At 54.2% G+C, this 23,344-nt stretch overlaps 1 protein-coding gene across 1 annotated transcript in view; it reads left to right on the forward strand.

Moving 5' to 3' along the window:
* The first annotated feature begins 1,435 nt into the window (after window positions 1-1,435).
* Window positions 1,436-23,344, forward strand: part of SGSM1 (small G protein signaling modulator 1) — a 36,517-nt gene continuing 14,608 nt past the window's right edge. The window contains exons 1-14 of the mRNA XM_038762377.1: window positions 1,436-1,441; window positions 2,510-2,722; window positions 5,506-5,581; window positions 8,241-8,403; window positions 10,052-10,204; window positions 11,683-11,750; window positions 14,447-14,592; window positions 14,909-15,097; window positions 16,504-16,628; window positions 18,179-18,246; window positions 18,614-18,777; window positions 19,169-19,298; window positions 20,694-20,835; window positions 21,633-21,697. Coding sequence (XP_038618305.1) covers window positions 1,436-1,441; window positions 2,510-2,722; window positions 5,506-5,581; window positions 8,241-8,403; window positions 10,052-10,204; window positions 11,683-11,750; window positions 14,447-14,592; window positions 14,909-15,097; window positions 16,504-16,628; window positions 18,179-18,246; window positions 18,614-18,777; window positions 19,169-19,298; window positions 20,694-20,835; window positions 21,633-21,697 — 1,708 coding nt within the window. The remainder of the gene's footprint in view (window positions 1,442-2,509; window positions 2,723-5,505; window positions 5,582-8,240; window positions 8,404-10,051; window positions 10,205-11,682; window positions 11,751-14,446; window positions 14,593-14,908; window positions 15,098-16,503; window positions 16,629-18,178; window positions 18,247-18,613; window positions 18,778-19,168; window positions 19,299-20,693; window positions 20,836-21,632; window positions 21,698-23,344) is intronic.

Consider the following 23,344-nt stretch of genomic DNA (forward strand, 5'->3'; position numbering starts at 1 on the left):
AGCAGCGTGGCTCAGTGGAAAGAGCCCGGGCTTGGGAGTCAGAGATCGTGGGTTCTAATCCCAGTTCTGCCGCTTATCAGCCGTGATTTAGGGCAAGTCACTTAACTTCTCTGTGCCTCAGTTACCTCATCTGAAAAATGGGGATTTAGGCTGTGAGCCCCACGTAGGACAACCTGATTACCTTGTATCAGCCCCAGCGCTTAGAACAGTGTTTTGCTTGTAGTAAGTGCTTAACAAATACCATCATTATTATTATTAACCACCCCCCCCTCCTCTTCAGCCCCCCTTCAACTGATCATCCGGCGTGGCTTGGCTCTGGGACCCCGACCTACTCCTCACAAACAGGGGCTTTCCATCCTTCCACCATCTTTGAATAGGGCTAGTTGGCCACCGTCTTTGATTAGGACCGGGTGGCCACCATCCTTACGTAGGGCCGGGCGGTGCTGCTGGCTGTAGTAGGTGCCCCGAGGCCTGTCTGCGGGAACTTTCTGAGGTGATGGTTCTACTTGCTTAGCGCCTGAAGGTCGCTCTGAGTGTGGGAGAGAAGGCAGCTACGGGGCCCTCTGTCTTAATGAGGCCACAGCTGTTCATTTCCCGTTGACCAGCTGGGAAAATCAGGTGGAATTGCGGCCCACGTTCTCCTTCGTCATAAGGGACTTACATCTTGGTTCGTTTCAATGATGATGGTCTTTGTTAAGCATTGACTATGTGTCGAGCACTGTTCAAAGCGCTAGGGTAGATGGAAGATAATCAGGTTGGACGCAGGCCCTGTCCCACGTGGGGTTCACAGTCTTAATCCCCGTTTAACAGATGCTGGAACTGAGGCCCAGAGAAGCGAAGCGACTTGCCCAAGGTCACACAGCAGACAAGTGGCAGAGCTGGGATTAGAACCCAGGCCCTCCTGACTCCCGGGCCCGGGCTCTAGCCACTAGGCCAAGCTGCTTCTCCACTGTCTACGCAAGCTGTAGCTTGAAGAAATTCTCATGAATAATGAAATCACGTTGTCGTTTAGATGTTTATTCTCTCTAGAAATTGGCTTTCAAATAACTATTGCTCTTTTTTTACCCGCGTCTACAGCAGTATTTCTTTTCTGGTTAGGTCTTCATGGGACAGGCAGGGTTCTTTTTAAGTGGTCCATGCTTTACTTTGATTACACCTCTTGGATTTAGCTTTTGAATCGATTGTCCTGGAGATTTTGTGTTGCTCCAGCTGATTTTTCTGGAACTTTGCCATCTGGATGGGAATCAGTCAAGAGTACTTTTGAACACCTACTGTTTGCAATGCACTGTACTAAGCGCTTGGGAAAGAACAACATTCCGCAAGGTGGACAGGCCCAGCGGGAAGCCTGAAGGGGCTTCCCTGGTGGGGAAGACTGTGGTGGCTACTGAGGCCCCCACCCTCGGGGCCCAGGCGCTGCGGCCCGGCTGTGGTCACCATGGCCGTCGGGGGGTCCCATCCGTCAAAAGCAGCGTGGCCCAGTGGCTCTAGGCCGTGGCTCAGTGGAACGAGCACGGGCTTGGGAATCAGAGGTCATGGGTTGTAATCCCGACTCCGCTACTTGTCAGCTGTGTGACTTTGGGCAAGTCACTTCACTTCTCTCTGTGCCTCAGTTACCTCATCTGTTAAAATGAGGATTAAGCCTGTGAGCCCCGCTTGAGACAACCTGATTACTTTATATCTACCCCAGCGCTTAGAACAGTGCTTGGCACGTAGTAGGCACCTAACAAATACCATCATTATTATTAGAGCCCGGGCCTGGGGGTCAGGAAGACCTGGGTTCCAATCCAGGTTCTGCCCCTTGACCGCTGGGTGACCTCGGATGAGTCACTTCATTTCTCTGGGCCTCAATTCTCTCATCTAGAAAATGGGGATGAAGACGGTGAGCCCCCTGGGGGGCACAGGGTCTGTGTCCAACCTGATTAGCTTGTATCCACCCCAGCACTTAGCACAGCGTCCGACACATGGTAAGCATATAAGAAATATCATAAAAGCACACATAAAAAACACTCCCCGTGGGCGACTGCCATCGCTGTTGACTGGGGCAAACTTGGCTTTTTAAGTCATTGATGCTGCTACCTTCAAGGGAACTCTGTGTGTGTGTGTGTGTGTGTGTGTGTGTGTGTGTGTGTGTGTGTGTGTGTGTGTGAGCATTTGTGTTTGTGTGCCTGTGTTCGTCTGCATCCTCACCTCCAAAATACCGGCGGTCGAGGTAGAATCATGTAGCTGGAAGATCTTGGCAATGGCAAGTGGAAAATGTTAGGAAGCGGAAGTTGGATGAACCTTATTAGAGGCCCCAGGAAGCCCTGGACGTTAGTGGCCACACTAACGCTAACTAAAGCTACAAGGCTAGCTGCAACTGTGGTCTCTGGGACTACACAGTGCAGCGGGCTATTTATAGCTCGCCAGTCAGCTATTAACTGGATAGAAGGCAGGCCACCCGCTGTAAACCCAACTGGAGCTCCGGATTTCCTTGTTAGCCGGGATGGGAGTCCTGGGCCGGTCTGGTTAACTTCCGGGGAGCCAAGCGGGGCGGGGAACGGGCCACGGAGAGGAGGAAAAGGGAAGAGGATTGGAGATAAAACGTAAGCCCGGATCTCACCGTCTGGACTGTGGCGTTATCTTTGACGTTGAAGGGATGCCACAGTGGACCTCGGTCAGCGGGTTCCTGTTGAGAGGAGGCGTCCGATTGGTGGAGAGTGAGGTCATCTCTTCACCAGAGCAGGTGCTGAGCTGATTTCTGGAGTGTGGTTAATATCCTGTCAGGAAGAAGAAGAAGAGAGTAGCCAATAGGAGGAAATGCGTTAATTCAGGAAAGATGCTCAACTGTTTTTAAGTCCCCGGCTACGTCACTGGAAGGGAAATTCATTGTGGGTTTTTTAAATGGTATTTATTAAGTGCTTACTATATGTTAGATGCTAGATGCTATACTAAGCACTGGGGTAGATATGAGATGTTTAGGTCCATGTTTCTTGTGGGGCTTGTAATCTTAATCCCCATTTTACAGATGAGGTCACTGGGGCTCAGCGAAGAGAAGTGACTTGCCCAGGGTCACACGGTGGACAAGCGGCTAAGCTGGTATTAGAACCCTGACCCTTCTGACACCCAGGCCCGGGCTCTAGCCACCAGGCTACGTGGCATCTCAACGTTTTCTGGTACCTGAAGGTGGAAATGACCATTCATTCATTCAATTGTGTTTATTGAGCGCTTATCCTGATGGAGCCGCTGGCTAAGGATGACGGGTGAGATGTTCCTCTGCCTCATGCGTGAGAAGCAGTGCGGCCTAGTGGAAAGAGCCCGAGTCCAGAAGTCAGGGGATCTGGGTTCTAATCTCAGCTCTGCCACTTGCCTGCTGTGTGACCTTGAGTCAATGACTTCACTTCTCTGGGCTTCTGTCTCCTCTTCCGTGAAATGGGGATGAAATACCTGTTCTCCCTCCCCCTTAGATCAGGAACCCCCTGTGGGATGGGGACTGGGTTCAACCGAATTATCTTGGCCCAAACACAGCGTTTAGGACAGCAGAAGGGAGGTAGGCACGGGACGTGTCTGAGAGGAGAGAATCACACGCCCGCATTGGCCGAGGTGACGTTGTAGATGAGAAAAGCCGGTGTGAAAGGGAAGGCTGATTTTTAAACTGGGGGCTTAGTCTGTTCACTACCAGGGATAAATCTCCCCGAAACTATTCCAATTACAGTTCAAAGTGGAAGGTGACATTAGTTTCGGTAATGATCCTGTTCCGCCTACCAAAGCTCGGGATTATCTATAGCGGCATGGTAGCGACCAGGCTGCCGGCTGAAGAGGCGGGACGTGAAAGAGTTTGAGAAGATGGTGGTGGATTTGTTAGCAGCTATCTGGAAGATAGTATTTGAGGAAGCAGCGGGGCCTAATGGATAGAGCATAGGTCTGGGAATCAGAAAGTCCTGAGTTCTAATTCCGGCTATGCCACTTGTCTGCTGGGTGACCTTGGGCAAGTGGCTTCACTTCCCTGGGCCTCAGTTACCTCATCTGCAAAATGGGGATTAAGACTGTGAGCTCTACAAGGGACAGGGACTGTATCCAACCTGATTTGCTTGTATCCACCCCGGTGTTTAGAACAGTGCCTGGCACATAGTAAGTGCTTAACAAAAACCATATAAAAAAACCTCTAAAATCCTTTGTGTGTAATCCATGTTGATTCTGTCTTCCGTTCTGTTTGCCCAGTTTTCCAAAGCCCGCAAGAGAGGCTAAGGAGACCTGACCTTCTCCTCACCTATCCTTCATTCTCCTGGCCAGGTCTCTGAGGTGGAATTACTACTTTGGTGTCTAAATATTTGCCTAGTGGAGAGGTGGTTGAAGTCTGGAGTCACGTGGGCAGGGGAGAAAGCCCAGTTTTCCTGAATGGCCTAAAGATAGCCGGGTGTCAGGAACCCACTAAGGAGACCATACCCTGGTGGCTCGAGGTAGAAGGCTTCGTCTTCTGGCCGCTGGCCCTGGCTGAACAGGCCTTCCTTCATTTATTCATTGTCGTATTTATTGAGTGCTTACTTTGTAATGGATAATGGAAATGTGCTTCCTAGATGTAGTTGTCCCTTTTACCCAAAGAAGATACTACTCTGTGTTCATTCAGTCATATTTACTGAGCGCTTATTGTGTGCAGAAGGGCTGTACTAAGTGCTTGAGAAAATACAATAGAACATTAAACAGACATGTTCCTTGCCCACAACGAGTTTACAGAAAGAGAGAGAGAGTGTGTGTGTGTGTATGTGTGTTCAAAAAGACCCTATTGTGCACAAAAAGGCCATCACTGGTGTGTTGTGGTGTTTGCTGTTGGCTGCGCTAGGCCAGGACCCTCATCAGCCCAACCAATCGATGAGTGTATTCCTTAGGCAGTTATTGAGGGCAGGCCACTGTACTAAATGCTTGGGTGAATCCAAACAGTCAATCATTGGTATCTATCCGGTGCTTACTGATTGCACAGCCCTGTTCTAAATGCCTGCAAGAGTCCAACAGAGTTAGTAGACATGATCCCTGCCGTCTAGGAGCTGACAGTCTACCTGGATCTTTGCTTCTGTGCCACACACACACACTCCCCCCAAGTCTTCCTCCCCCTCCTCCTCTCCCTCTTCTCTCTCTCTCTCCTCCTCTGCACTCCTATCCTCTCTTCTGTCTTCCTTCTCTCTCCTCTCCTCTCCTCTCTTCTCTCTCTCCTCCTCCTCTCCTCCTCTCTCCTGCTCTCTCTTCTCTCTCTTCTCCTCCTCTCCTCCTGTGTTCTCTCTCCTCCTCTCCTTTCTCCTCGGTCTTCTCTCTCTCCCCTCCTCTCTCTCCTCTCCCCCCACCCCGTGTTTGTGCCTTTTACTCTCTCATTCCTGCTGAGGTTGGGGACCCTTTCCCGAAGGACGAAAGGAAATCTTTCCTCCAGCTCCGCCACTCCCAGAGCAGAGCACGGGCAAGTCACGAAAGCCCGTGGGTGGACACCATCTCCTTCTCTGTGATTCCCACCCCCCACTCCCCGACCCTTCTGCCCGGCAGGTGAAGCAGATCATGGAGGAGGCAGTGACCAGGAAGTTTGTCCACGAAGACAGCAGCCACATCATTTCCTTCTGTGGTGAGTCTGGGGATTCTGAGGAGTGCTGGGGTGGGTTGGGAGACAGGGGAGATAAGCTCATCGAGGGAGGCGGCAGCAGGGCGGGGAGGGGGCAGTGGTGTGGCCTACTGGGTAGAGCCGGGGCCTGGGAGCTAGAAGGACCTGGGTTCTAATCCCGGCTCCGCCAAGTGTCTGCTGTGAGACCTCGGGTAAGTCACTTCCCTGGTCTGGCCCTCAGTCCCCTCATCAGTGAAAAGGGGATGAGGACTGTGAGCCTCACATGGGACAGGGACTGTGTCCAATCCCATTTGCTGTAGCCACCCCAGGGCTTAGTACAGTGCCTGGTGCATCATAAGCGCTTAACAAATACCACAACAAATGCAGTTATTATTATTAGCCCTTCTGGCTTCCCTCAGAGATTTCCTCAGGGATTTTGGGAGGAAGGGTCGGAACCAGTTGCACCTGCTAATTGGCTTTGGCTGATCCCTTGGGGAGTATCTGTGGAGAGCACCCTTAGAGAAGTGCAGGGAGGAGGAGGAAGAAAAGAAGGAGCGGACCGGGAGTCGATGAGCAGGCACCAGACGGTCCAGGAGGGGCCTCCTCAGCGGCCGTCTTGGGCCAGAAATCCGTCGGTCTTCACCTGCAACTGCATTTGTGGATTTCTACTCCCCCCCAAACCCTGTGCCACTATTTAGGTTTGAGCCAACGGGGAGCCGGGGAGGGAGCCGGGGAACTTTCCTGCTGCCATTTTGATGACATAGATTGACTTTTGTGGAGCGGGGAGGCAGGAATGTGGGGTAGGGGGAGCGGGCAAGGGGCCGGGGTCCCGGAGAACAGAGTCCAGGGCCTGGCCTTTGTGGCCGAAGGGCAGGCGAGCCCCAGCTTTTCTGTTCTTGCCCAGCTCCTCTTCTGGAAGTCGGAATGGACATGGCGGGTGGAGGGGAGGGGGTACCTTTTGGACTCCCTCTCTCTGCCATACTGGCCACTGTCAAGCCTCCTCATCTCCCTCCTCTTCCCTTTGGTCCTCCCCAGCTCCGTCTGCCCACCCTCCCTGGCTGCTCTGGAATCCTTGTTGCCAGACCCCAGATCTTTGAGAAGCAGCATGGCTTAGTAGCTAGAGCCTGGGCTTGGGAGTCATGTGCTTTCATCTCCCGTGTCATCGGCTGCTGCTTCATCTTCAGGGGAGCAGCATTGCCTAGTGGCTAGAGCCTGCGCCTGGGAGTCAGAAGGTCCTGGATTCTAATTCCACCTCCACCACTTGTCTGCTCTGTGACCTTGGGCAAATCACTTGACTTCTTTGTGCCTCATTGACCTTATTTGGAAAATGGGGTTGGAGACTGTGAGCCTCATATTGGACAGGGACGGTCTCCAACCCCATTTACTTGTATCCACCCCAGCACTTAATATAGTGCCTGGCACACAGTAAACGATTAACAAGTACCACAGTTATCATTATTACTATTCTTCTGGGTGCCCACACTATCCGCAATATAGACCATCTCTGTATATTGCCAACTTGTACTTCCCAAGCACTTAGTACAGTGCTCTGCACACAGTAAGCGCTCAATAAATACGATTGAATGAATGAATCCGTGATGGATGCTCAGACCTCTCTCTGTGCCCCAGGCCCTCTTGGGGTTGCAGTCCGAGTCTTCCGGCCCCAAGAAGAAGCAGCGTGGCTTAGTGGATAGAGCCTGCGCTGACAGTCAGAAGGACCTGGGTTCTAATTCCGGCTCTGCCACTTGTCTGCTGGCAAGTCACTTCACTGTTCTGGGCCTCAGTTGCCTCATCTATAAAATGGGGATTAAGACTGTGAGCCCCAAGTGGGTTATGGATTGTGCCTAACCGGATTAGCGTGAATCTATCTCAGCGTTTAGACCAGTGCCCGGCACATAGTAAGTGCTCGACAAATATCATTTAAAGAAAATGAAAAAAAGAAAAGAAGGTGGTCGAGGGGCTCTTTCTGCCCCTCACCAAGCATGCCCGACTCCCCAACCCTTCTCCTGGATTGGCCACAGAAGCAGCTTTTTACTGACCTCCTCTAGGGGAGGGGTCCTTGAGGGGAGGATCTCATTTGAGTGACAGCTTCACCAGCCCAGGAAGTTTCAGGCAGAGGAAGTCCGGGCTTGGGAGTCAAAGGGCCCAAGTGCTAATTCCGGCTCCAGGCCTTACCTGCCGCGTGATCTTAGACAAGTCACTTCATTTCTCGGTGCCTCAGTGTCCTCATCTGTAAAATGGGGGTTCAATACCCAGCGCCCCTCCCCTTTGACCAAGAGCCCCGTTTGGGGCAGGGACTGGTTCTGACCTGATGGTCTCGTACCTCACGTTGCGCTCGTCACCTAGTAAGCTCTTCGCAGATCCCCCACTTGTCACGGTTATGATGATGGTTGCAGGGGGAAGGTGGGCTTTGGGGATGGGGGGCATGACCTTGGGAGGGGGTTTTTTGGGGGGAGAGGAGGCCTGGAGTGAGAAGGAGGGCTGTCCCGCGCCCATGTTGCCCCCAGTGTGTTTATGAAGAGCTGTGCTGGGTGCTAGGCCTGAGGTGGCCAGTAGACCCCAACCCTGCCCTCTGGGCGCTTCTGGCCCCGGGGAGGAACTAGGGGAGGGGATGCACTCAGGACACCCCTTCTCCTAACCCCCCCCCCCCCCGCCGCCCCTCCGCCCATCTTTTCCCCCGTAGCGGCCGTGGAGGCCTGCGTGCTCCACGGGCTGAGGCGTCGAGCGGCGGGCTTCCTGAGGAGCAACAAGATGGCCGCACTGTTCCTCAAGGTGGGGAAGAGCTTCCCCCCAGCCGAGCAGCTGTCGCGCACCGTCCAGGAGCTGGAGCAGCTCATCGAGAGCACGTGAGTCCCTCCACCTCCCCGCACCCTGGGACCACCCCCAGTCTGGAGCCGGATACGTATCCATCTTTATATCGCTGTCCGTTTCCCCTTCGAGACTGTAAACTCCTCACCCTGGGCTTCAAGGCTGTCCATCACCTCGCCCCCTCCTACCTCACCTCCCTTCTCTCCTTCTACAGCCCACCCCGCACCCTCCGCTCCTCCGCCGCTGATCTCCTCACCGTACCTCGCTCTCGCTTGTCCCGCCATCGACCCCTGGCCCACGTCATCCCCCGGGCCTGGAATGCCCTCCCTCTGCCCATCCACCAAGCTAGCTCTCGTCCTCCCTTCAAGGCCCTGCTGAGAGCTCACCTCCTCCAGGAGGCCTTCCCAGACTGAGCCCCTTGCTTCCTCTCCCCCTCGTCCCTCTCTCCATCCCCCCATCTTACCTCATTACCTTCCCCACAGCACCTGTATATATGTATTTATTACTCTATTTATTTATTTATTTATTTTATTTGTACATATCTATTCTATTTATTTTATTTTGTTAGTATGTTTGGTTTGTTCTCTGTTTCCCCCTTTTAGACTGTGAGCCCACTATTGGGTAGGGACTGTCTCTATATGTTGCCAATTTGTACTTCCCAAGCGTTTAGTACAGTGCTCTGCACATAGTAAGCGCTCAATAAATACAATTGGTGATGATGATGATGTAAACTCATAATGGGCAGGGAACGTCTCTGCCAACTCAGTTGGATTGTACTCTCCCACGCGCTTAGTACGGTGCTCTGCACACGGTAAAGCGCTCCATAATGACAATAATAATGAGGGTATTTGTTAAGCGCTTACTGTGTGTTAAACACTGTTCTAAGCACCTGTGGAGTCAGAAGGACCCGAGTTCTAATCCCAGCTCCAGCACATGTCTGCTGTGCAGTGTTGGGCAAATCACTTCTCTTCTCTGTGGCTCAATTCCCTCATCTGTACAATGGGAATTAAGACTCTGGGCCCCATGTGGGACAAGGACTGTGTCCAACCCGATTAGCTTGTATCTACTCCAGCGCTTAGAACAGTGCCTGGCACTTAGTAAGCACTTAATCAATCAATCAGTCAATCGTATTTATTGAGCGCTTACTGTGTGCAGAGCACTGTACTAAGCGCTTGGGAAGTACAAGTTGGCAACATATAGAGACAGTCCCTACTCAACAGTGGGCTCACAATCTAAAAGGGGGAGACAGAACAAAACCAAACATACTAACAAAATAAAATAGAATAGATATGTACAAGTACAATAAATAAATAAATAAATAGAGTAATAAATACGTACAAACATATATACATATATACAGGTGCTGTGGGGAAGGGAAGGAGGTAAGATGGGGGGATGGAGAGGGGGACGAGGGGGAGAGGAAGGAAGGGGCTTAACAGATACCATCATTTTTTTAAACAAATGCCATAGTTACTATTATTATTACTACTAAATACCAAGTCCCACAATGCCGTCCTGTCAGTCATTCATTCAGTCATATTTGTTGAGCTCTTACTGTGAGCAGAGCACTGTTCTAAGCGCCTAGAAGAGCACAGTATAACGACAGGACACATTCCTGCGCTTGGCCCTTGGTAACTTCCCCGGGAGCCGACTCTCTCTGTCCCCTCTTGCATCCCCAACGTGCAGGCGGAACCAGATCCAGGGCGTCCCGGAGAACGTGCGGAAGCCCCCGAAGCTGCCCAACCTGTCCCCGCAGGCCATCAAGCACCTGTGGATCCGCACCGCCCTGTTTGAAAAAGTCCTGGACAAAATCGTGCATTACCTGGTGGAGAACAGCAGGTCAGTGACGGTTGACCTTCCGCCCCGGAGAGCCCTGGGCAGGGCGCCCCCTGCTGGTGGGGCAGGAATCCACACCGAGGCCGTGACTGGGTTCTGCTGCCCCCTGGTGGCCACCTGCAAATCCACACGGAGACTGTGGCTTTGTTCTGTTGGCAACAAATACTAACATTATTATTTTTATTATTATCAACAACAAATACCCTCATTGTTATTATTATCATCATCCACACGTAGGCGGTGATTGGTTCTGCTGCCCCCTGGTGGCCACCTGCAAATCCACACAGCCACCTTCTCTGTGCCTCAATTACCTCATCTGTAAAATGGGGATTGACTGAGCGCCCCCCCCTCGCCCCCCCGTGGGACCACCTGATCACGTTGTATCCCCCCAGCATTTAGAACGGTGCTTTGCATATAGTAAGTGGTTAATAAATGCCATTATTATTATTATTATTAACAAATACCATTATTATGTGAGCCCATTGTTGGGTAGAGACCGTCTCTATATGTTGCCAACTTGTACTTCCCAAGCGCTTAGTACAGCGCTCTGCACACAGTAAGCGCTCAATAAATACGATTGATTGATTGATTGATTGATTATTATTGTTATCCACGTGGAGATGGTGACTGTGTTCTGCTGCTCCCTGCTGGCCATCTCGGAGTTCACACGGAGGCGGTGACTGGTCTGCCGCTTACCAAATACCAACATTATTATTATTAATAGCAAATACCTTATACTTCCCAAGCGCGTAGTACAGTGCTCAGCACACAGTAAGCGCTCAGTAAATACGATTGAATGAATGAATGAAATACCATCATTACTATTATTTTTATCATCCACACGGAGAAGGTGACTGTGTTCTGCTGCCCCCTGGTGGCTACTTCTAAATTCACACAGGGTCGGTGATTGTTTTGACGTCTGTCTCCCCTTCTTTAGGCCGTGAGTCCGTAGTGGGAAGGGATTGTCTCTCTTTATTGCTGAATTGTACTTTCGAAGCGCTTAGTACAGTGCTGTGCACACAGTAAGCACTCAATGAATTCGATTGAATGACTAAATGAGGGTTCTGGTGCCCCCCGGTGGCCATTCCGGAATTTACACGGACGGCCACGGTGACTGTGTCCTGGCGCCCCCTGGTGGCCGTTCTGACACCCGCCGCCCCACTCACCTCCTTGTTTGAGAAGGCCAGATCAATTTATGTTTTCTGTTGTTTTAACGGTATTTATTAAGGCTTACTATGGGCCAAGCACTGTACTAAACGCTGGTGAGATGAAAGCTAATCAGGTTGGACGCAGTCCATATGCACACAGTAAGCGCTCAATAAATACGATTGATTGATTGATTGATATGCAACATGGGACTCCCGACGGGTCAGCCCGAAGCCGGCCTAGCTAACCGGGCTGCCCCCTCCCCTCTCTCTTCTCTGCCCCCGTTGATGGACACCCCCTCCCCTTCCTTCCTGGGGGCGACCCCCTCCTCCCAGCAAATACTACGAGAAGGAAGCTCTGCTCATGGACCCCGTCGATGGCCCCATCCTCGCATCCCTGTTGGGTGAGTGGACCCTTCCTACCCTCTAGCACGGGGGTCCCGGCTTAGAGGTGGAGGGAGGGGGTGCGACTCTTCGGAGAGGTTAGTCAGGGCCTGAAAGTCAGAAGGTCGTGTGTTCTGATCCTGGCCGTGCCATGTGTCAGCTGTGTGACCTTGGACAAGTCACTTAACTGGGCCTCAGTTCTTGGCACAGAGTAAGCACTTAACAGATGTTTTTATTCTTCTTATTATTATTTGTCTTGCAGGTATCATATCTATTTACTCTCTTATACTCTCCCCAGTGCTTAGTGCAGTGCTCGGCACATCATCATCATCATCATCAATCGTATTTATTGAGCGCTCACTGTGTGCAGAGCACTTTACTAAGTGCTTGGGAAGTACAAGTTGGCAACATATAGAGACAGTCCCTACCCAACAGTGGGCTCACAGTCTAAAAGGGGGAGTCTAAAAGGGGGGGGGTAAATAGTGAGTGCTCAGTACGGTGCTCTGCACACAGTACGCACTCAATAAGTACGATTGAAGGAATGAATGATAATCGGGTGCCAAGCACTGTGGTAGTAAGGATAATACTAATGGCATTTGTTGAACATTTACCACGTGTCAGGCACTGTTCTAAGACTTGAGGTAGATACAAGTTTATCAGGTTGGACACAGTCCGTTTCCCACATGGCGCTCACAGTCTAGGTAGGAGGATTTAATCCCCACTTTATGGATGAGGGAACAGAGGCGTAGAGATGTGAAGTGGCTTGCCCAAGGTCACACAGCAAACAAGTGGTGGAGCCAGAAGTAGAGCCCAGGTCTTTCTGACTCCCAGGCCCAGGCACTTTGAGTAGAGAGAAGCCAAAGATAATAATAATAATAATAATAATAATAATAATGGCATTTATTAAGCGCTTACTATGTGCAAAACACTGTTCTAAGTACTGGGGAGGTTAGGGGGCAATCGGTTTGTCCTATGGGGGGCTCACAGTCTTAATCCCCATTTGACAGATGAGGTAACTGAGGCACAGAGGAGTTAAGTGACTTGCCCCAAGTCACACAGCTGACAGTTGGCGGAGCCGGGATTTGAACCCCTGACCTCCGACTCCAAAACCCGGGCTCTTTCCACTGAGCCACGCTGCTTCTCATAACAGATAACAGACTCTGTCCTTGCCCCGCTGAAGATTTGAATATGCCTTCTCCAGGTTCTCTTGTGGGCTGGCCAGAAGCGTGCTGGGGGAGATGAAAACACTCACCCCTTTGACTAGCCTTGCAAATGCGAATGTTTGGTTCATGTTTGCAAGGCTAGTTGAAGGGGGGAGTGTATTCATCTCCCCCAGCATGCTCCTGGCCAGCACATCTCCTCCAACTTACACTCTGGCTCTCTCCCCCGTGGCTCTTTTAAGAAGTCCGGGGAGATGGTGCAGTCTAGCGGAAGCAGCGTGGCTTAGTGGAAAGAGCACAGGCTTGGGAGTCAGAGGTCGTGGGTTCTAATCCTGGCTCGTCCACTTGCCAGCTGGGTGACTTTGGGCAAGTCACTTATCTTCTCTGTGCCTCAGTTACTTCATCTGTAAAATGGGGATGAAGACTGTGAGCCCCACGGGGAACAACCTAATTACTGTCTACCCCAGCGCTTAGAACAGTGCTTGGCACATAGTAAGTGCTTAACAAATAGGGTCATTATTATTATCATTAAGTCTGAAGATCTGGGTTCTAGTCCCAGCTCTCCCTCTGGTCTGCCCGGTGATCTGGGGCCAGCTGCTTAACCTCTCTGGGCTGCCGTGTCCAAGCCTCTAAAATTCATTCATTCATTCATTCAGTCGTATTTATTGAGTGCTTACTGTGTGCAGAGCACTGTACTAAGTGCTTGGGAAGTACAAGTCAGCAACATATAGAGACGGTCCCTACCCAACAGCGGGCTCACAGTCTAGACGGGGGAGACAGACAACAAAACAAAACATGTAGACAGGTGTCAAAACCATCAGAACAAATAGAATTATAGATATACGCACATCATTAACAAAAGTAGAATAGTAAATATGTACAAGTAAAATAGAGTAATAAATCTGTACAAATATATGTACAAGTGCTGTGGGGAGGGAAAGGAGGTAGGGCGGGGGGGATGGGGAGGAGGAGAGGAAAAGGGGGGCTCAGTCTGGGAAGGCCCCTTTGAGGAGATGAGCTCTCAGTAGGGCTTTGAAGGGAGGAAGAGAGCTAGCTGAGCGGGTGTGCGGAGGGAGGGCATTCCAAGCCAGAGGGAGGACGTGGGCCAGGGGTCGACGGCGGGATGGGTTAGAACGAGGTACAGTGAGGAGGTGAGCGGTGGCAGAGGAGTGGAGGGTGCGGGCTGGGCTGGAGAAGGAGAGAAGGGAGGTGAGGCTGAAACACCCGCCCTCCCTCCCGCTAAGACAGTGAGGCCCGTGTCACAGGGGAGGGAACCAAGCCTAACGGGCTGATCCGATGATCTCGCATCTACCTTGGCGCTTAGCGCAGCGCTTGGGGTGGAGTAAAGGTGCTCGATCGGTACCTTGCAACGTATGGTGGGGATTATAGTCATCGAGTGTGTTTCAGGGCCGTTGAAGTCCAACCACCTTTTCGTCTCTGGCTGAGGTTTTTGAAGTGGGTTTGGGGGACAGAAGGGGTGGGGGACGTGTGTGTGTGTGTGTGTGTGTGTGTATGATCGCCCCCTTCCCCCCCCCCCCACCCCCCTGTCCCCACAGTGGGGCCCTGCGCCCTGGAGTACACGAAGATGAAGACGGCGGACCACTTCTGGACAGACCCCTCGGCCGACGAGCTGGTGCAGCGCCATCGGATCCACAGCTCCCGCTGCCGCCAGGAGTCACCCACCAAGCGCCCTGCCCTCTGTGTCAGTCCCGCCCCGGCCCGTCCGGAGGGGTGGGGGGCGGGCGGGCTGGCAGAAAACCCCCGGGTGGGAGGGGCCGACCTGGCCCTTAGACGGTCCACAGGGCAGCGAGCTGTCCTCCTTCGGCGCTTCAGTCGGTACATGCCGAGTCCGGGCCCTCCATTGATCAGCTCCTGCCTTCTCTTCTTCTTCCTCTTCTTCTTTTTCTTCATCTTCTTCCTCCCGGCTCTGTCCCACCCGCTCCTCACCCTGCCGTCGGGGGCTGTGGCCCGTCCGGACGGGTGGGTTGGGGTCGGTCCCATCGTGTGTATGTGTGTAGATCCAGAAGAGACACTCGAGCGGCGGCGGGGGCAGCGGGGGCAGTGGAGGTGGTGGCGCGGGCGTGGGCCTGGGCGGGGGCAGTCTGGACGAGCGACCCGGGCTGTCGGCCCGGGATTACGTGGAGTCCCTGCACCAGAACTCACGGGCCGCCCTCCTCTACGGCAAGAACAACGTCCTGGTGCAGCCGGTGAGTCAGTAGGGGCAGGGGGCGCCCAGTGGGTTGGGGTCTCCGGGCCGTGGTCTGGCCAGGGGTCGGTCATGGCTGGGGTTCATTCGGTAGTATTTATTGAGCACTTACTGGACTAACAACAGACACATAATAATAATAATTATAATAATAATGATGATGGCATTTGTTAAGCGCTTACTATGTGCAAAGTACTGTTCTAAGCACTGGGAGGATACAAGGTGATCAGGTTGTCCCACGAGGGGCTCCCAGTCTTCATCCCCATTTTACAGATGAGGTCACTGAGGCCCAGAGAAGTGAAGTGACTTGCCCAAATTCACACAGCTGACAATTGGCAGAGTCGGGATTTGTACCCATGACCTCTGACCCCAAAGCCCATGCTTTTTCCACTGAGCCACACTGCTTCTCACAACGAACTTACGGTGTCGGAGTCGGTTGGGCCGGGGTCTGTCAGTGGTTAGGGGTCACCCGGGCCAGGGTCGTCGCCCGCCAGGGCCGGAGCCAGCCGGAGGAGAAGGATGACGGCGATCCCCTCAGGCTCTCCCGGCACTCCCAGCTCTGCTCAGCTGCCCTCTGAAATCCGGTTGCCTCCTGGAGGCTGGCATGACTGGGTAGGGGGCCGGCGGAGCTGGTAGTGGTCGAGGGAGGAGGGTCTCCCCGAGGACCTGGTGGGCACAATCAGCATCAGAGCCCCCTTCTTTGGTGGGCAGTCAGGAGTGAGCCTGAGGAGAGCTGGGAGCCTCTTCGGATAACGGTAATTGTAAGGGTGCCCATCTGTAAGGCATTTGTCAGGTACCAAGCACTGTGCTTAGCGCCGGGGTCGAGACGGTGCAATCTGGAAGAAAACGTGTCTTACCCTGGCACGGGGCTCTCCCAAGCGCTTAGTATGGTGCTCTGCACACAGTAAGCGCTCAATAAATACGAGTGACTGACTGACGGTCTGAGGAGGAGGGAAAAATAGGTATTTAATCCCCATTTTACAGAAGAAGAAACTGAGGCCCGGAGAAGTCAGTCACCCTGGCACTTGGATTTGCTGCCATTATTGCCCCCTCCCTCGGCCCCAAAGCCCTCCTGCCCAGTTCCGTCATTTATATATTTATTCACAGTAATGGCCGTCTCCCCCTCCAGACCAGAAACTCACTGAGGGCCGGGAAACCGTCTCCCAATTCTGTCGTATCATCCTCTCCCAAGCGCAGAGTACAGTGCTCGGCCCCCAGTAAGCCCTCAATAAGTACGATTGATTGATTGATTGATCGGTCAAGTGAATTGCCCACGGTCACCCAGCCGGCAAGTGGCGGAGCCGGGCTGAGAACCCCGGGCATCTGACTAGGCCCCGGCCATGCCCCTTTGGACTGAGTCTCTCCATCCCGGTCTCGGTCTCTGTCCCCGCCTCCCCCGCCCCGCAGAGAGACGACATGGAAGCGGTGCCCGGTTACTTGTCCCTGCACCAGACTGCTGAGGCCATGGCTCTGAAGTGGACTCCCAACCAGCTGATGAACGGCTCTGTGGGGGACGTGGACTATGAGAAAAGGTATGACCTCCTCCACCACGCTGTCCGGCCCCGGCCTCGGTGTCCCCCTCCCTCAGGATCGCCCTTCCCCCTTCCCGCCCTCAGCATCCCGGTCCCCAGTTTCCTCCCCGGCTCTGGGTGGGATGCCAGAGCTCCTCCTTCCTCTTCACAGCTCACAATCTTGCTGTCAACTGTAAAATGGGGATTAAATCCCCATTCTCCCTCCTATTTAGAGTTCAGGTTGGGGCGGACAGAGGGGTGTAGTGGCTAGAGCCCGGGCCTGGGAGCCAGAAGACTGGGGGTTTTAATCCCCCCTCCGCCCCTTGTCTGCTGTGTGACGTTGGGGAAGTCACTTCACTTCTCTGGGCGTCAGTTCCCTCAACTGTACAGTGGGGATCAAGAGTTTGAGCCCCATGTGGGACAGGGACTGTGTCCAACCCGATTGACTCGTATCTTCCCCAGCGCTTAGAATGTGGTTAAGCGCTTAACGAGTACCGTAATCATCATCATCATTAAGCGCTTAATCTGTGCCGGGAACTGTACTAAGCGCTGGGGTAGATCCAAGATGATCAGGTCGGTCGCATGGGGCTCACACTCTATCAGGGAGGGCATCAGATTCTTCTTTTACATAGGAGGAAAGTGAGGCTCAGAGAAGTGAAGTGACTGGCCCCAGATCACACAGCAGACAGGTGGCAGAGCCTGGATTAATGTTATTTCTTCAGCACTGACTATGTATCAAGCACTGTTCTAGGCTCTGGGCTAGTTACAAGTTAATTAGGTAGGACACAGTGCCTGCCCCGCGTGGGGATCAAGTCGAAGTGGTGGGAGAATGGGGATTTAATCCCCATTTTACAGTTGAGGAAACTGAGGCCCAGTGAAGTGACTTGTCCAAGGTCACATGGCGATCAGTTGGCAGAATGGGGCTTAGAACCCAGGTCCTCTGACTCCCGGGCCCGGACTCTTTCCCTTAGGCCGCACCGCTCCTCGGCTGGGGGCTGTCGGGGTGTAGGTGGCTTGTAGCCGCTGTGAGTAGAGGGTCTCCCCGGCCCCGAACTCCCAGCACCCCTTACCCAATTTCCATCCTAAAACGGGGAGACAGGCAGACACGAGTCGCCTCCCAGTAATGGGGGCTGGAGGGGAAGCCAGGCCGTAGCTGATCGTAGTGGTAGGAATCCATCGGGATGAAACGCATGGCTGCGTGACGGGAAGTGCAAATAAATCTCCAGAGAAAGAAAAACGTTCTTCGTTCTGCGAGGGCCGCCAGCGGGTGCCTGGGGATGAGCCGGCCGGGGTGTCGGGGATCAATCGGGGAAGGCTTCCTCCAGGAAGCGGGTTTATGGGAGGGCTCTGGAGGCCGGGGAGGGCTGAAGTCTGGTAGGCCTAGGGGAGAGGGAGGGACCTCCGGGTCGGGAGAAGAGCGCAAGGGAGGGGCCGGAGCCGGGAGAGTGGGGGATTCCGGGAAGGCGAGCGGAGAGCGTGAGCCGGGGCAGGAAACAGTCCGGGGGGCTGTGGGGGTGTGGCGGGGGGCGAAGCCCAGGACTGGGTGTTAATGCCGCCCCCCTCGCTCGTAGCGTCTACTGGGATTACGCCATGACCATCCGCCTTGAAGAGATCGTCTACCTGCACTGCCACCAGCAGGGTAAGCTCTCCCCGCCAGGGTGGGTGGCCTTGGGCATCAGTTTCCGGGCCCAGGGTCTGCTGGACGCCCCCGGCCGGGAGCCCACCGCCCCCCATCTTTCCCCGGACTGCTGCTTGGACCCTTCCTGCTCTCCCCAGGGGTGTAGGGGTCAGGGGAAGGGTGCATCTGACTTGGCTGATGTGAAGGGAATCGTCCCTCTGCCTTCACAACCTACACTCCCCCGAGAAGCAGCAGCTCTTTCCGTGGGACCCGGAGTCGGGAGACCTGGGTTCTAATCCTTGGCCACGGGGCCCGGGGTTGCGGTTTCGGGCTTTGACAGTCAACTGGGTGCGGTGTGGTGTTTGGCTTGGGGTGGTGTTGTCCACAGTGGACAGCGGTGGGACGGTGGTGTTAGTGAGCCAGGACGGGATCCAGAGGCCGCCGCTGCGGTTCCCCAAGGGCGGCCACCTGCTGCAGTTCCTGTCCTGCCTGGAGAACGGGCTGCTCCCCCACGGCCAGCTCGACCCCCCTCTCTGGTCCCAGAGGGGCAAGGTAAGGTCACTCTTTCCCTTGTCCCTTCACCCCGACCCACGTCGCGTAGCCCAGGTCAGCCCGGGGCCCCCGGAGTCTGGCAGGGCGGAAGTTATCTGTTATCTGTGTGACTTTGGACAAGTCCCTTGACTTCCCTGGGCCTCTGTTCCCTCATCCCGTAAAATGGGGATTGAGACTGTGAGCCCCACGCGGGCCGGGGACTGTGTCCAACCCGATTTGTGCTTAGTACGGTGCCTGGCACAGAGTAAGCGCTTAACAGATACTATAGTGATAATAATAATATCGGCCCCAGGGCCCGAAGAGAGCAGGCTGATGGGGCTGGGGAGGGGGACGGGGCGGCCATCCGCTCCTCCGGGCTCAGCCAGGGGTTCCAGGACCTGCCGTTCCCCAGGGCAAGGTTTTCCCCAAGCTGCGCAAACGGAGCCCCCAGGGCTCAGCAGATTCCGCCTCCGACAAGGAGGACGACGAGGCCGCCGACTATGTCTTCCGGATCGTCTACCCGGGCATGCGCTCCGACTTCGGTGAGCAGGGGCCGGGCGGGCAGGGGTGGGGGGCCGGCTCTGGGGCAGGAGGTGGGGGACAGCCGGTGGTGGGGGTACAGCCTCAGGGACCGGGCCGACCCTGGCAACCCATCCATCCATTATCGAGCACTCAGTAGAGGGAGAGCACTGCACTGAACGCTTGGGAGAGGGCAATCCATCCATCAGTGGGGTTTGTTGAATGCTTACGGGGGACAAAGCACTGTAATGAGCGCTTGGGAGAGGCCAGTAAAGTAGATATGATCATTGCCCTCAGGAAGCTGACTGTGTAGCAGACCTTACAGGGAGTTCTGTGTTTGCCCTGCAAATATCAACTCACCCATGGCTCCTCCCTTCAATAGACAAGGAGATGGAATAGTAGAAGTAATACTAGTGGTATTTGTTAAACACATGGGGAAGCAGTGTGGTCTAGTGGATAGAGCATGGGCCCGGGAGTCAGAAGGATGTAGGTTCTAATCCCTTGGGGAAATCACTTCTCTGTGCCTCAGTTTCCTCTTCAGGAAAATTGGTTGAAGACCAGGAGCCCCATGTGGGACATGAACTGTGTCCACCCTGATTAGCCTGTATCTACCCCAGCACCGAGAACAGTGCCTGGCATGCAGTAAGGGCTTCGCAAATTAAAAAAAAAGGTGACCCCCCAGACCAGGCTCTATTCACTAGGCCACACGGCTTCAGTACAGTCCTGCTGAGCTGGTCTCCCTTAAGGTTGCAGTTTTTGTTGGCATGCAATTCCTGTTTTACAGGAAGACTGGGTGTGTGTATTGAGCACCGCTTGTGTACACAGCACGAAACCGAATGCCTAGGAGAGTTAGTTGCGTGAGGGACACGGTCCCTCTCCTCGAGGAGCATCCCGTCTAACGGGACTGGCTGACAGAGCCAAATTGTACATTACCAATATTTAGAGGAGGAAGTTATGGCCGTTCCAGCTGTTGACAGCAGCAGTTTGGAGATTGTAGCAGATAAGTGGCGGAGCTGGGTTCTAATCCCCAAGCCTCCGGCTACTGCCGGCTTCCGTTCGGGTTTCCGCGCGGTTTATTATCTGTCTTCCTCTGGGCTTTGGCCTGCTTCTGCCCGGCTGTCCACCTGGCTTCCGTCAGACTTCTGTCCGGGCTACTGCCTGGCTTCTGTCGGGCTTCTGCCCTGTTTCTGTCAGGCTTCTGTCAGGCTTCTTTCAGGCCTCAGCCCGGCCTCTGCCCGGCTTCAGCCTGGCTTGTTCTGTCCATCTCAGGTGTGGTGAGGGGCGGTGGGGGTGGTGTGGGCATGGTTGGACTTGCGGGCTGTGTTTTTTCCACCCTCCTCCGCGGTGGCCCTGGATGCGCCCGGCCGCGGTCCTGCCGGGTTAAGCAGTGGCCCGTGACCCGTGCCCCTCCCCCACAGTGGCCCAGGACCTGATGGAGGTGGCGGCAGGCCCCGGCCTCCCGGCCACCTGGCAGCCCAACGCCCGCAAGGCCTCCTGCTCCTCCTGCTCTCACAGCGGCTCGTCGGACGGCGGACCCACCAACGGCTGCAACCACGAGAGGTGCCGGGGCGGGGCTCGGGAGGGGCAGTGCCCGGGGTGGGCATGGCCCAAACGGTCCCCAGAGGGTCTTGTGCCTTGTCCAGTTTCCAGGCGTTCTCAGAGGTTAAACCCAACAGGGCCCGGGGCAGCAGGACCGAGCAGCCAGCCACTGGCCACCGCCGCTCCCCTCCTGACCCCAAATGTCCACCATGCCAAACCCCAGGGCCTCTTTGCCCACTGGGCTTGCCCAGCCTGGCTTCTAAGCCTGAGTCTGTGACTAGGGCTAGGGAGGAGGGAGGGGCCGGGGCCTGTCCTATGGATACTCTCTCCTAAGTGTTTTCTTTTCCTCCTCTTCCTTTCCTCTGTCTCCTCCTCTCCTTAACCTCCCCCTCTTCCGCCCCCCTTCATTCTTTTATTCATTCTTCTCCCCGCCTCTTTTTCTTCCTTTTCCTTTTCTCCTATTCCTCTCCTTGTCCACCCCCTTCTCGACCCTTTCTCTTCTTCTTTTCTCTTTCCTAATCCAACTTTCCTCTTTTTTCTTCTTCCTTCTCTTTCTCCGCCTTCTATTCCTCCTCTTCCTTCTCTTCTTCATTCTCCTCCTTCTCCTCCTCCTTTGCCTTCTTCTCCTCCTCCTCCTTTTCCTTCTCTTCCTCTGCCTCTTCCCTCTCCTTCTCTGCCTCTTCCTTTTCCTCTTCCACCTCTTCTTTCTCCTTCTTTACCTCTTCATCCTCCTTTACCTCTTGGTCCTCCTTCACCTCTTCCTCTGCCTCTTCCTCCTCCTTCCTCCCTCTCTTCCCCCTCCTTCCTCCGTCCTCCAGGGCCCCACTGAAACTCCTCTGTGACAACATGAAGTACCAGATCCTGTCCAGGGCATTCTATGGCTGTACGTAGCCACCCCCTCCAGCGTGGCTCTCTGTGGGGGTCGGGGGAAGGAAGAAAGGAGGGAGGGATGGAGGCTTGGTAATTCCTGGCCTCTCTCTGGTCTGCCTTCCCGCCCGTCCATCTGTCCATCTGCCTGCCTTTTCCGGACCGCCCGGGGTCTGCCCGGGAGCGGGAGTCACATGGTCGTGACCGGAAAAGGCCCGGCTAATCTAGGGTGAGAGGTGGAGGAGGAAAGAGGAGGGAGGAAGAGGGCTGCTCGGTGGGAACGGGGGGCGGGCGAGTATCCAGCCTGCTGATACTGGACGTCGCTCCCCTGGACTCCATCGGCGTCAGAGACGCGCCCCTCATCGTCTCTTGGGGAGAAGGCAGGAGGCCCTGCCTGGCCAGGGAGGGGCGAGGTGGGACTGACTAATAATCTCAACAATAATAATTGTGGTATGTGTTAAGCCCCTAGTGTGTGCCAGGCACTGTAATAAGCGCTGGGGTAGATACAAGGTAATAGGGTTGGACACAGTCCCTGTCGCATATGGGGCTGTCAGTCTTAATCCCCATTTTACGGATGAGGGAATGGAGGCCCAGAGAAGGGAAGTGCCTTGCCCCAGGTCACACGGCAGGCAATCCGACCTCTTGTTGTGGGGAGCCGATCTGAGCGACCCACTGGGCCTCACTCCCCCACCCCAGCTCCCGGGGCTTCTTGGAGTGGTCTACCGACCCCTGGGGTCGGGTGTGGGGGAGCCCTTCATCAGAGAGACTTTGTTAGGCGGGCAGCCCAAGGCAGTGTCTGTTCAGTTCCAGATGCCAAGGGAGTACCAAACAAGAAGCAGTGTGGCCTAGTGGAAAGAACACGGGCCTGGAAATCACAGGACCTGGGTTCTAATCCTGGCTCTGCCACATGCCACTGGGTAGTCTTGGGCTAGTCACTTCACTTCTGAGGGCCTCAGTTCCCTCATCTGTAAAATGGAGCTGGGCCTTCCTCCTACTTAGACTGAGAGCCCCAGTACCGGACAGGGACTGTGTCCCAGCTGATGATCCTGTATCTGCCCCAGTGCTTAGAACAGTGCTTGGGCCATAGTAAGTGCTTAAAGAGTACCATAAAAGAAAAAAGGGTGGACCTCAGGGGAGAATTCATCCATATGAGTAGCCTCTGTAGCCTGCCAGGACACTTTGCCTTGAACCAAGAGAAGGAAGAATTTATAAAGTCCTCAGCTCTGGGCTACTGCAGCCAGCAGGGCTAGCGATGGGGTGGGTGGCAACTTGCTTTTCCGAGTCAATCAACCTATCGCATTTATTGAACACTTACTGTGTGGAGAGCATTGTACTAAGCACTTGGGAGAGTACAACATAACAATGTGACAGTCACATTCCCTGCTCACAGTGAGCTTTAAGGTCTAGAGGGGGAGACAGACGTTAATAGAAATAAATAAATGAGAGATACGGACATAAGTGCTGTGGGGCTGGAAGGGGGTGGTGAATAAAGGGAGCGAGTTAGGGCCATGCGGAAAGGAGTTGAAGAAAAGGAAAAGAGGGTTCAGTCAGGGAAGGCCTCTTGGAGGAGACGTACCTTCAATAAGGTGGGGTGAGTGATTGTCTGCGGGATTTGAGGAGGGAATGCGTTTCAGGCCAGAGGTAGGATGTGGACGAGAAGTCG

Source organism: Tachyglossus aculeatus, chromosome 21, assembly GCF_015852505.1.
Source record: "Tachyglossus aculeatus isolate mTacAcu1 chromosome 21, mTacAcu1.pri, whole genome shotgun sequence".
Lineage (NCBI taxonomy): Eukaryota > Metazoa > Chordata > Mammalia > Monotremata > Tachyglossidae > Tachyglossus > Tachyglossus aculeatus.